This window comes from Hemiscyllium ocellatum, chromosome 16 (assembly GCF_020745735.1).
Source record: "Hemiscyllium ocellatum isolate sHemOce1 chromosome 16, sHemOce1.pat.X.cur, whole genome shotgun sequence".
NCBI lineage: Eukaryota > Metazoa > Chordata > Chondrichthyes > Orectolobiformes > Hemiscylliidae > Hemiscyllium > Hemiscyllium ocellatum.
The window spans coordinates 393461-407320 of NC_083416.1; the positions used below are offsets into that span (position 1 = coordinate 393461).

A 13860-nucleotide genomic window follows, 5' to 3' on the forward strand; every position below is an offset into this window, starting at 1 on the left:
TTTTTTCTCCAGGGAATCACTAAGTAAAACAATTGATGTTTAATCAATTTTTGTTAGAAAAATTTGGGAAATTTATTCACACATTTGAGTAAGGGATAAGGTATTTGAAGGAAGCTTCAATTATCTAAGATCTCGATCCACGTAATGTATAAATTCCAGTGCTGATTTATTTGCTTTTGTAAGATTGCCATCATGTTACCTTAATTTGGTTCGTCTTGTTTCACCCAAGCATTAGTAATAAAGTACAAATTAATATCCACGACTTTTCTATTTGCTGAAACAAACTTCTGGACAGGCCTGGTGTTTCACATTATAGATTCAGTTTCCACACGAGGAATGGCTCTTCAATTTTCAATTTGCTTCCAAAGAAGAAATGATTGGATGGTAGTGAATAATGCACCTTTTTTATAAAGAATGTCGAACATAGAACAGTACAGCACAGTACGGGCCCTTCAGTCCTGGATGTTGTTCCAACCTTTTTGTCCTACTCTAAGATTAAACGAACCTACATGCCCTTCATTTTACCATCATCCATGGACCTATCCAAGAGTCACTTAAACGTCCCTAATGTATCTGACTCTACTACCACCGCTGTCAGTGCATTCCACGCACCCACCACTCTGAGTGAAGAACCTACTGCTGAATCTCCCCTAAACCTTCCTCCAATCACCTTTAAAATTATGCCTCTTGTGATCACAGTTTCTGCCTTTGGAAAACCTCTCTGGCTATCTACTCTATATCGGTGCTTCTCATCATCCTGTACACCTCTATCAAGTCACCCCTCACCCTTCACTCCAGTGAGAAAAGTCCTAGCTCTCTCAATCTTTTATTTATTAGACATACCCTCCAGTCCAGGCAGCATCCTGATAAATCTCCTCTGCACCCTCTCAAGCTTCCACATCCTTCCTAGAATGAGGTGACCAGAGCTGAATGCAATATTCCAAGTGTGTGGCCTAATCAGGACTTTATGTAGCTGCAGCATAACCTTGCAGCTCTTAAATTCAATCCTCCTGTTCATAAAAGCCAACACACCATACCCCTTCACAATCCTACCAACTTGGGTGGCAACTTTGTTGGATCTCTGGATGTGGACCCCAAGACCCTGCTGTTCCTCCACAGTGCCAAGAATCCTGCCTTTATCCCTGTATTCTGCATTCGAATGCAACCTTCCAAAATAAATCACTTAACATTTATCCAGGTTGAACTCCATCTGCCACGTCTCAGCACAGTTCTATGTCCTGTTGCAACTTATAACAGCTGTCCAAACTACCCAGAACTCCTCAAACTGTCATGTCATCAGCAAATTTTACTAACCCACCCTTCCACTCCTTCATTCAAATCGCTCATAAAAGTCTCACAGAGCAGAGGTCCCAAAACAGATCCCTGAGGAACACCATTGGTCATTGAGCTCTAGGCTGAATACTTACCATATATTACCATTCTGCCTTCTATGGACCAGCCAATTCTGTATCCAGACAGCCAAATTTCCCTGTAGCCATATCACCTTACTTGTTGCATGAGCTTACCATGGGGAATCTTATCAAATGCCTTGCTAAAATCCATATACATCACATCCATCACTCTGGTTGATTAATGTGTTTTGTCACATCCTCAAAGAATTCAGTAAAGCTTGTGAGGCATGATGTGCCCCTCACAAAGCCATGGTGACTATCTGTAATCAAACTACAAATGATCATACATCCTGTTTCTCAGAATCCTCTCTAATTTGCTCACCACCAATATAGAACTGACTGGTTTTGTTATTCCCAGGATTGTTCCTATTCCCTTTCTTGAACAAGGAATAACATTTTCCACCCTCCAATCATCTGGTACTGCTCCATTGGACAAGGAGGATGCGAAGATCATCACCAAAGGCGCAGCAATCTCTTCCTTCCTTCCTTCCTTCCTTCCTTCCTGTAGTAACCTTGGGTATATCTCGTCTGGTCCAGGGGATTTATCTATCCACTTTTTTCAAAATTTACAGCATATCCTCCTCCTTAACATAAACCTGTTTGAGCATATTATCTGTTTTCATGCTCTCCTCTCAAATGACAGGGTCCCCCTCTCTAGTGAACTGAAGCAAAGTATTCATTAAGGACCTCCCCTACCACCTCCAACTTCAGGCACCAGTCCCCTCCACTACCTCTGATCAGCCCTACCCTCACTCTGGCCATCCTCTTGTTCCTCACATAAGTGGAGAATGCCTGAGGGTTTTCCTTCATCCTACCTGCTAAAGCTTTTTCATATCCCCTGCTAGCTCTCCTAAGTCCATTCTTCATTTCCTTCCGGGCTCCCTTGTAACCATCTAGACCCCTTTTTTGATCCTTGCCTCCTCAACCAAGCTTCTTTCTTTCTCTTGATTAGATGTTCTTCATGTCTTGTCATCCAAGTTTTGTTCATCCTACCATCCCATCCTTGTCTCAGTGGGACGAACCTATCCAGCACTCGCAAGTGCTCCCTAAACGACCTCCACATTTTGTCCTGTGTTTTCCTGAACACCTGATCCCAACTTAGGTGCCCAGTTCCTGCCCAATAGCATTGTAATTCCCCTTTCTCCAAATAACATACTTTGTGATACTGACTGCTCTTATCCCCCTCCATGACTATAGTAAAGGTAATATAATTGTGATCACTATCACAGAGATGCTCTCCCACCAAGAGATCTGACACCTGGCTTGGTTTGTTGCCAAGGACCAAGTCCAATATGGCCTCCCCTCTAGTCAGCCTATCTACATATAGAGTCAGGAATCCTTCCAGGACACACCTGACAAAATCTGCTCCATCCAAACTATTTGCACTAAGCAGGTTCCAATCAATATTAGGAAGTTGAAGTCATCCACGAAACATTCCTGTTGCTTCTGCACCTTTCCAAAATCTGCTCCTCTGTCTCTGTCTCTGTTGCTATTGGGGGACCCTGTAGAAACCTCCCAATAAAGTGACTGCTCTTTTCCTGTTTCTGCGTTCCATCCATAGAGATCTTTAGACAAATCCTCCTTGATGACCTCCCTTTCTGCAGTCATGCTACTATCTGTGATTAGCAAAGCTACTCTCCCCACCTCATTTACCTGCTTCCCCTATTCCTTTAGAAAAATCTAAACCCCAGAATATCCAACAACCGTTCCTGCTCCTGTGATATCCAAGTCTCCATAATGGCCACAACATCGTAGTTCTAAGTACTGATCCATGCTCTAAGATCATCAACCTGATTTCTGACACCTCTTGCATTAAAATAGATACACTTCAACCCATCACACCAACTGCAACTTTCCCCATTAACTGTCTACCCTTCCTCACAGACTCTCTGCCCTGAATAACTTCCTATTCACCAGCTATGCCATCCTCTGATCCATAAATCCAGTTCCCATTCCCCTGCCAAACTAGTTTAAACCCTCCTGAAGAGCTCTAGCAAACCTCCTACCCAGGATATTGGTGCCCCTCCAGTTCAGGTGCATTTTCCTTGTACAGGTCCCACCTTCCCAGAAGGTATCCCAATGGTCCATATATCTGAAGGTCTCCCTCGTACACCAGCTTGCTCTCTGCTCCTAGCCTCACTAGCCCGTGGCACCGGTAGCAATCCTGAAATTACTACTCTGTTCGTCTTGCTTCCAACCTAATTCCCTGTATTCATATTTTTCAGGTCCTTATCCCTGTTTCTAGCTAGGTCATTGGTACTGATGTGTACCACGACTTCTGGCTGCTCCCCCTTAAGAATTCTGCAGACTCAATCTAAGACTTCTCTGGGAGGCAATGTACCATCCGGAAGTCTCATGAATGTAAATTAATAGCTTGGAATAAGATTAAGAGCTCTACTTAAACTTTTAGATCAAGTTACGACTTTTATGTTGACTTGTTATTTGGAGAATGCAGATAATTCCCAACTATTCCACTTTATTGGAGAAAGTGAGGACTACAGATGCTGGAGATCAGAACTGTAGAGGGAGGAAGAGAGCTTCTTCAAGGAAGGCATCCTTGCAAGAGGATTCGCAGTAGGTTAAAATCTTCGAGGAGAAAGTGAGGACTGCAGATGCTGGATTGTACAGGGAGGAAGAGAACTTCTTCAAGGAAGGCTCATGCCCAAAACGTTAGTCCTCCTGCTCCCTGGATGCTGCCTGACCTGCTGCGCTTTTCCAGCAACACATTTTCAGCTCTATTCCATTTTATTCACAACATTTAGCTCTGCTGCAAGATGAATTCTGGGATGGGACTGTAATTATGAGTTGCTCACCGAAGAGTCTGGATCCTATTTCTATGCATCAGTGTTAAAGTTTACTTATTTCTTCATGTGCTACAACAGATTGTTGTGGTGAGATGATGTCCTTTCACCATTTCTCTGTTCTGACACTAATCTTTTCCATATTTTCAGAGGTCCAACCCACATCCAGTGGCTCAATTCTTCTATGCAGATAAGGAAGTAACCCAAGTGATGATGGAGCTGAATAACGTCAATCTTCACAATGACCCCCAACAATATATGGTACAACTAAATAATCTTCGGGCCAGACAGGTCAGTGACTTAGATTCATGCATCCATCCTGTGTGGTCAAGCTAATCCAAATTTTATTTTGAACACTCTCTCTAGAAGCAAATGACATTGAATTTTAAACAGTTGTTGTAGTGGGGGTTACATAGTCAGTTATGTTTAACAGTCTTTTAGTGTCGGCATTTTTTGTTTTTTTTAACAAAGAAATATTCTAAAATCAATGTTTTCCAGAAGATAATGACACATTGCAAAAACAAACTACAGTTGGAGTGTTTCTAACACTTGGTACTATTTGCTTATTAGCCCAATTTGGCAAATCCTCATCAGTTATATTTTAACAATGTTTGGTCTTCGTGCATACTTCCCAGTCTACACCGTTTTTGTGACCATCTCATCAACTACATTTTCATTTTTATTATTTTATCAAAATGGAAATGACCTAAGTTTTTTGCAGGGTGCCATTTATTAATAAGGACTTAATCTAATTATAGAGCAGGCAGCCATTCAGATCACGTTGACTCTGTACAGCAACCTCATCATTCCTCTCAGAATAGAGTGCAATCAGTCAGTGTGTAGAATCCCTACGGTGCAGATAGAGGCCATTCGGCTACTGAGGGCATCCCAACCAAGGCCCAGCTCTCCATTCTATCCCTGTAACCCTGCATTTCCCATAGCTAACCCACTTAGCTTGCACGTCCCTGGACATAAGGGGCAATTTAGCATGGCCAATCCACCTAACCACTTTGGACAATGGGAGGAAATCGGAGCACTTGGAGGAAACCAATGCAGATGTGGGGAGAACGTGCAGACACCACACAGACAGTCACCTGAGGCTGGAATCATCTGGTCCCTGTGTGCTTCCCAAAGAAAGTTCTCCAAAAAAAAATAAATGTTTGGTTGTGTCCTATGGGTCAGGCAGCATCTGAAAGCAGAATAATGAAAATATAGGCAAAACCTTTGCGCAAACTTTTTTCTTGAAGTACTCCCATGTGATAATTTGAAGATTTTTGTGCTGAATAAGAAGTATAAAAATAGTAGATTGACAACTGGACTAATCGCAATAAACTTTGACTTGGACTTGAAAATAGTTACCAAGTTATAGATTATTCAAGCTATTTGAAATCATTGACCTGGTGACATACTCATTTTTAAATGGGTAAATTTGACATTGACTGGACTTTTACCTGCATTTTCCTTTCAAAGTCTCATGAACAATGACCAGCGTCCTTTTGTGTCCCAAGGCTTCATTGAATTAACGTTGTGACTTCATTACATTATCATTCCTAATTTGTTAATTTTAATAAACATTAGCCATGATGTGTAACCCTGGCATCATCACCTTACTTAAAGGGGTCTTGTGCTGGAAGAGGACTACAACATCACCTGCCAGAGATTCATTTGAGTATTAATTGGTAAATGTAAACTGCCCACAGTCAGCTTTCAATCTCATGTCAACATGTACAGTTTTCAGTTAAAAAGTCAATGCATTGAAAAGCAGAGGAGTATAACATATATTCTCAAATACACACCAGAGAAGTCACCTCAAACACGTAATGGAGCTGCACCTTTTCTCCTTGATAGCACACAATTGCAATGAGTGGTGCTCATTTCACTGTCACACAATTGAATGGTGCCCAATTAAATTCCACCTTGATGGAACAATACATGGATATTGTTGTACATCAGTTTAGAATAACATATTTGTGATATAATAATCTTTATCTTGGTGTCTCGTTTAATGCTAATTTGTCAAAAAATATAGAATGGATCTAATCCTTGAACTTCATTTTCAGATCTATAAGGTCAGATGTTTGTTGCCAAGGTGGGTAGCTTAATTCAGGCAGCTTCCGACTCCCGTAGCTGCTCTTTCCCAAAGGACTGCGATGGAATTTTGGCAAAAGTAAGGCAAATTCCCCAAATGACAATTTTTTTTTGTTTTTGTTTTGAGGCAGAGAATCCAATACCCTCAAATGTAGGTCAGAGATGGGCAGGAGTGGCTGAGTGCAAAAGCAGGCTCTTTAAAAGGCATACCTTTCTTCTCTTGGACCTTGACCCTGTTGTTTTGTTTAAATATGAGGCTCTCTATAACCTTCTTCTCAACCTTCCTTTCTGCCCACCATCCCTCCATCCCCCCCCAAGCCAATCCATTGCCCCATTCTTGATGCTTCAGCTGTGCCAGCCCATGCACCCCAACGCCCCACCTTTTGCCTTAGCAACACACCCAGCATCTGCCATTGGCAAATTTCGAGACCCATGTTCAAATAAACCAAAATAAATTTCTTGCTATCACACTGTAACAAAAACTTACATTCATCAGAACTCATTCAAAAGTTTAATAGCCCCTCAGCCGTTAGCCACTTATTGAAACAGCAAGCCTGTATTTATAATCCCAGTTTAAAAACAATTAATCATTTAACAGTCTCTCTGATCTGGGCCTCATCTTTGTCTTCTTCTCCATCTCATTGCCCCCACCCCACCTTTCACGTACATACCACTTTGTTCTAGCTGCTATCAGTTCTGATGGAGGCTCATTGGACTCAGCATTAACTTCAAAACATAAAACATTAAAGCGCAGTACAGGTTGTGCCCACCTGTGAAACCAATCTGAAGCCCATCTAACCCTCACTATTACATTCTTGTCCATATGCCTATCATTTAAATGCCCTTAAAGTTGGTGAGTCTGCTGCTGTTGGAGGTAGTGTGTTCCACATCCCTACTACTGAGAAAAGAAACTACCTCCTGATATCTCCAATATCTATCACCCCTCTATTTAAAGCTATGTCCCCTCATGCTAGCCATCACTGAGGAAAAGGCCTCTCCCTCTCCCCACTACCTAACCCTCTGTTAATCTTATGTGACAATTAAGTCACTTCTCAACCTTCTCTTGAATGAAGCAGCCTCAAGTCCCTCAGCCTTTCCTCATAAGACCTTCCCTCCATACCAGGCAACATCCTGATAAATCTCCTCTGAACCCTTTTCAAAGCTTCCACATCCTTCCTATAATGTGGTGACCAGAACTATATGCAATACTCCAAGTGCAGCCATACCAGAGTTTTGTACAGCTGCAACATGACCTTATGGTCCGAAACTTAATCCCTCTACCAATATCGGCAAACACACTGTATGCCTTAACAACCCTATCAACCTGGGTGACAACTTTCAGGAATGTATGTTCCTGGACATGAGACTCTCTGCTCATCTACACTCCCAATAATCTTACCATTCGCTTAGTACTCTGCATTCATGTTACTCTTTGCAAAGTGAATCACCTCACACTTTTTTCTGTATTAAACTCCATTTGGCACCCCTCAGCCCAGCTCTGCAGCTTATCTATGTCCCTCCAAAACCTACAACATCCTTTGTCACTATCCACAACTCCACCGACCTGAGTGTCATCTGCAAGTTTGCTAACCTATCCCTCAATGCCCTTATCCAGGTCACTTATAAAAATGACAAACAGTGGACCCAAAATCAAACCATGCGGTACACCACAAGTAACTGAACCCCAGGATGAGTATTTCCCATTAACCACAGCCCTCTGTCTTCTTTCAACTAACCAATTTCTGATCCAAACCCTCAATCCCATGCATCCGTATTTTTGTGCAATAGCCGACTGTGGGGGACCTTATCAAACGCCTTAGTGAAATTCTGCTTTCTCTCCACAGATGCTGCCAGACGTACTGAGTTTCTCCTGCATTTTGTTTTTTTTTGTTATTGATCTTTTCAACTGAACTGAGAATTCTTCAATCCCCCACCTCTCACTGCCACCCCCAGTCTCCAGGTTATTGTAAACTGTGAAGAAGCCAATGATTAACTATGACATAATCATTATTTGTGTAAAACAGCTATTATAAAGTTAGGTTTCAGATCTTCCTGATTTAAACAGTTTATTAAAAATTTTGAAGCTTTGGGGAATTAAATAGTTTGACAATTCGATGTATCCTCTTCGCCCTGGTGAGGATTTATATCTTGCAATTTAAGACTCCTGCATCACAGGATGAGTTTGACCCTTGGCACAGAGAACATGGAAATGTGATATATTTGAACACAGCAGTGAGTACAGGCTCCCCTCCTGTGAAAGTGAGATTTGGCATAAATGGATCCAACTCACTCCAGCATTGTTAAAGGTTCATGAAGTCACCACAACTGTTTCTTAAAAAAGAATAAATAGCCATGCTTTCTAATCTGAGTAATAGGGCAGATTTGGATGGATTCCGAAATAAGCAATACCTGTTTCCTGTTTTAGTCCTTACTGTGATCACTTTGAGGAGTGTGTCTGGAACTGAGCAGGCCCTGCCTGCCACCTCAAGAAACTGAATACAATCAGCTGAAGGAGGCTATTGGATTTTACCGGTTAGTCTTCCGTTTGCTAATAGGACAGGAGGTAATTTCACTGCATGGATAACGAGTCCACTATCGAGCATTTTACAGCAGAGCACGTAAACAGTTGTAGAATCAGACACTGCACAGATTCACAAAAGGGAAACCGTGGTTGACAAATCTATTGCAATTCTTTGAGGGTGTAACTCAGTGAGGTGGGAGCAAGTAGATATGGTTTATTTAGACTTTGAGAAGGCTTTCAACCAAGTGTCACTTCAATGTGTAAAACTAAAGTGCATAGAATTGGAGGTAGTGTATTGAGATGGATAGGAAATTGGTTAGCAGACAGGAAACAGCATGAATAAATGGGTCTGTGTTTTTGAATGGCAGGCAGTGACTCATTGGTACTGCAGGAATTGATACTAGGACCCCAGCTATTGATATGTTATTGATTTAGATGAGAACAAAAGTTAATATCTCAAAAGCTAGATGGAGGGGTGAGCTGTGAGGAGGATGCAGAGATATTGCAGTGTGATTTGGACAAGCTGACTGAGAGGGGAAAATGCATGGCAGATTGATGTGGATAAATGGGAGCCTTTCCTTTTTGGTAGCAAAAATAGGAGGCTGGTTATTATTTTGAATGAATGTGCCTTTTCTCAATTTAGTGATCAAGGCTTGGGTGTCCTCGTGCACCAGTCACTGAAAGGAAGTGTGCGGGTGCAGCAGGCAGTAATGAAGGCAGACTATATGTTGGCCTCCATAGCAAAAGGACTTCAGTACAAAGGAACAAGGATGTCTAAGGCAGCTATACAGGGCATTGGTGAGACCACACCTGGAACGTTATGTGCCGTTCTGGTCACCTTATCAGAGGAAGGATATTCTTGCTGCAGAAGGAGTGCAGCAAAAGTTTACCAAATTGATTCCTGGATTGGCAGGACTAACATATGAGGAGAGATTGAGTTGATTAGGGATTGAACTGAATGGAATTTAGAAGAATGGAGGAAGGAGGGGTGAATCTCTTGGAGCCTATAAAATCCGAACAGGATTAGAGGAGTAATATTCCGGAAGGATGTTCCCAATGATGGGGTAGTCCAGAACCAAACGTCATAGTTTAAGGATAAAGGATAAACCTTTCAGGACTGAGTGGGAGCAATTTCTTTATCCAGCTGAGCCTGTGGAATTCACTACCGCAAAATGATTAGGCCAAAACATTGTGTTCTCAAGACAGAGGTAGATGTAATTTTTTTCAGCTAACTGGATCAAGGGCTAAGGGGGGGGAGGGTGGGATAAGGATATTGAGCTCTATGATCAGCCATGATTGTAAAGAATTCGAAACAAAAACTGCAGATGTGGAATCCAAAGTAGACAGGCAGGAGGCTGGAAGATCACAGCAAGGCAGGCAGCGTCAGGAGGTGGAGAAGGCAACGTTTCAGACGTAAATTTTCTTCAGGACTGGGGGTGGGTGTAGAGAGAGCTGCAGATTCATTCATTTAGATTCATTCCTTCCATTGACCAACCAGGTCATACCCTCTACCTGTCTTCACACATCCCCTGCCCCTGCCACCCCCTTTATTTGCAGCTCCCCCTACACCCACCCCCAGCCCTGAAGAAGGGTTACACCCGAAACATTGACTTCTCCATCTCATGATCGTAATGAATAGCAGAGCAAGTTTGAGGGACTGAATGGCCTGCTGCTGCTCCAATCGATGTTGGTTTCCAGTAACAGGTCAGGAAGTGAGATGGCTAAGTTTTCAGTCAAGCCTCCAGGCCTTTTAGCCTGGGTGTAGGTGCAACTAGAAACCTCCTGGAATCTCCCCTTAAAAACCTGTAGAGGTGGCCTGACTGCTTTTGGATTTTGTTTTGTTTTAATTTTCTAAAAGTTGGTGAGGGAACCCCAAACCACATAAGGATGCTCTAATCTTTTTCTTTGTCTGTCTGAATAAAATCCTATTTATTTTGCTTTTTCATTTTCTGTTTTTTGACTAAAAATTCTGCAATGTGTAAGCAAATCACATTCTTATATTTACTGTCTCTGGATCCCACACTCCTCCTGTATAAGGTGCCAAATTCAATTTGGTGTTAAAATTCATGTTGCTGACTCTCGGGACCTGTACAGCTTTTAGATGTTTTGTTTTTAAACCAATGTCAGTGATAGTGAGTGCAATTCCTTTATTGGTAACAGCAAAATCTGAATCATTGACATTTAGACTGTCTTGAGTGGGTGAAAGAACTGGACTTCGTCTGAAGCAACAAAAGGCCTTTTTGTGTGGGTCTCAACATCAGGCAATTGTTTGTGTTGTATTCTGCAATTTTTATTGCACATTCAATCTCTGCAGAATTCAATTTTGTTTTGTTCTTTTTTTTAAATGTTTTTCCCAGTTCCTGACTGATATCTCACCTTTGGCAGTTTCTTATTCTAAGGCTTTTACTATTTTGAAAACAGTGAACTAAGATCAATATTGAACAAACACTATTTAACAGCTAATACACCAACTTAAAGAAATGGTATTTCTGTAATAATTGAATAAATCAATTGAAATATGTGATATGACACATTACTACTTTATGTCACAGTTCTGACTGGCTGCAATGCAAGATCAAGTGTCAAGGCACTCCTGACTTTCAGCATCTACTTGCAACATCAGGTCAAATCTTCCAATGTCTGTTTAAAGTTGTTCTGATACTCTGTCTGAATAGAACAGACTTATATTTGCATGGCCCACTTTGGTGACTCCTTGTTCCTTTTAAATTTCATCATCTCTTACTGAATAATGATCCACATTTTAAACTATTGGTACTACAAAAACAATTAACTCTGCTCCAGCTTCTTCCCCAGGACAGTAATTTCTTTGTCACTTCACCTGACAAAGGAGCAACGTTCCAAAAGCTTGTGATTTCAAATAAACGTGTTGGACCATAGCCTGGTGTCATGCAACTTCTGACTTTGTCCACCCCATTCCAACACCGGCACCTCACACCATGAACCTGTCTCTGGACAATTAGTTTGATTACTAAAATGTGTCTCTGTGTCTGTCTCTCTCACTCTCACTCTCTTCCACTTGCAATCATCCCATATACCTGCCCCAACAATCCACAACATTCATCTTTGTCTTGTATTTTAAGTGTCTAACAACCTCATTATAAAGTCCCACATTCTTAACTGCTAAAACTGACTGACTAACAATCTAGGTGTTGCCTGTTCACTAGCAGTGTAGAAACAAAGCATTTCACTATGAGGTGATCAATGCTTTCTTGATGCACTCTTCAAATCATTTTGAAGAATGAAGATAAACAAGTAGCAAAGTAGTAAAAACTTCGCAACACGTGGGCCACCTTCCAATCTTGTGGAATATTTAGTCAGATTCTGGCAGCCTTTGGTTACAAGAAGAGATTCCACACCTTTCAGATGTAAAACTTTTTTGTGATACGCCAAAGAGTTATTGTGCTGCTCACTGCATTATATTCCAGATCAGTGAACACTTTTAATAAGGTGAAATGATCTGTCTTTACCAACATTCAGCTGAACAGAGCAAATCACACAATACTGACTTATTTTGTCAGTCAAGCCGGTAGGATGTTAAGCATGCATTTATTGATGATGATATTGAAATATGACCCACTAAAAGACTTGGAAGATCATTTCTACACTTCACAACTTCATGATATTTCACCACCAACTCATATGGAATAAACCGAGGTATCTCCCTTTTTTACTTGTGTTTGCGCGATGAGGCAAAAAATATGTGCTTGATGATTAAGAAGGAGGGGCAGAATGAGTTGATACACGATCTGTGAAACAAAGGCCCAGAAATGTTTGGGGGAATGCATGGCTGGTGAGTCACACCTGGAGATGGAAAAGTCAGATTGCATCCAAAATACCAACATGTTGTCAGAACTGAAATGAAAAATCAAAAATGTACTTCTAGTGGTTGGAGAAGATGTCTCTTTGGATCATTGCAGTTGTAGAAAGTGATTAGATTTATGTAATGAAAGAGGGAATAGTTTTCCTGTGATTACTTTTGGCAACAAAACTGGAAATGTGTGCAGAGAAAGGAATCATCTTCCCAGCAGACTTGCTGGCCTAGGTATTTTGGTCAAATAATCATTGCAACAGCGTGGGCAAGAGTTGCTGTCAAGTCAAGTCAAGTCCGTGCAGAAATCCCAACTTAGCTGAATCCAAGGGAATTGCCGAAGAAATGGAAAATTCCAAAGGGCAGTTCCCTGTGTCTGGAATACCTTAAGAAAAGTCCCTTTCAAGTGGGTTATTGTGGGTTCAAACTGTTTGGTAAGTCCTGCACTGCACATATCTGCCAACCATCCAGAACCAACTTACCTAAAGCACTCCTCCATCTTGGCCCTGTTACACTAAGGTTCAAACTGTCTCCTAGATGTTTATCAGAATACACCTGAAACACTGAGTCAGTGCAGTGTTGTCTATCTTCTCCGCTTCTGGGTCCAAGGATTCCTGGGCAAATTTGAAACAGGAGGCTCTGCCCATGAATCACTCCACAGGCGGTCCAAAGACCTTTAAATGAGTATAGAGGAATGATGTAAGTCCCTCAAGCATGCTCTGCTATTGATTAGAATCATGGCTGATCAGGCATTCCTCATGTCCACATTCTACCCTTTTTCCCCATAACCCTTGATTCCCTTACTGATCAAGAATCTATCTATCTCAACGTCAAAAATACACAAGAAGTTTACCCCCACAGCTCTGTGGAGCCAAGGGTTCCAAAGATTCACGGCCCTCCTGAGAGAATAAATTCCACCTCCTCTTGGTCCTAAATTGGCACTCCTTCAGCCTGAGACTCTGCAGTGAGGGGAAACATCCTCTCAGGGTTTACCCTGTCAGGCACCTTAATCCTTTATGTGTCAATGAGACCAAACCTTATTCTTCTCATTTTCAAGGAGTAGAATCTCCACCGGTTTAGCCTTTGCCCATAAGACAATCCCTCCGTCCCAGAGATTATCGGAGTGAACCTTCTCTGAACTGCTGCCCATTTAAATAGTATTGAGTCCCTTTGGTTTGCAGCTTTCTGCAGTTTTTTTTTCTTTTAAAT

The 13860-nt window shown here is 41.6% G+C and overlaps 1 protein-coding gene across 3 annotated transcripts in view; it reads left to right on the plus strand.

Annotated features, from left to right (window-relative positions):
• LOC132823307 (lateral signaling target protein 2 homolog) overlaps nt 1–13860 on the plus strand; it is a 56428-nt gene that overhangs the window by 15588 nt on the left and 26980 nt on the right. For 2 of the 3 annotated variants that reach the window (XM_060836975.1, XM_060836974.1), the window contains exon 2: nt 4364–4504. In XM_060836975.1, the coding sequence (XP_060692958.1) occupies nt 4364–4504 (141 nt within the window). Of the gene's footprint in view, nt 1–4363; nt 4505–8616; nt 8834–13860 lie in introns of those variants that run through there. The other variant, XM_060836976.1, reaches the window with a different exon arrangement.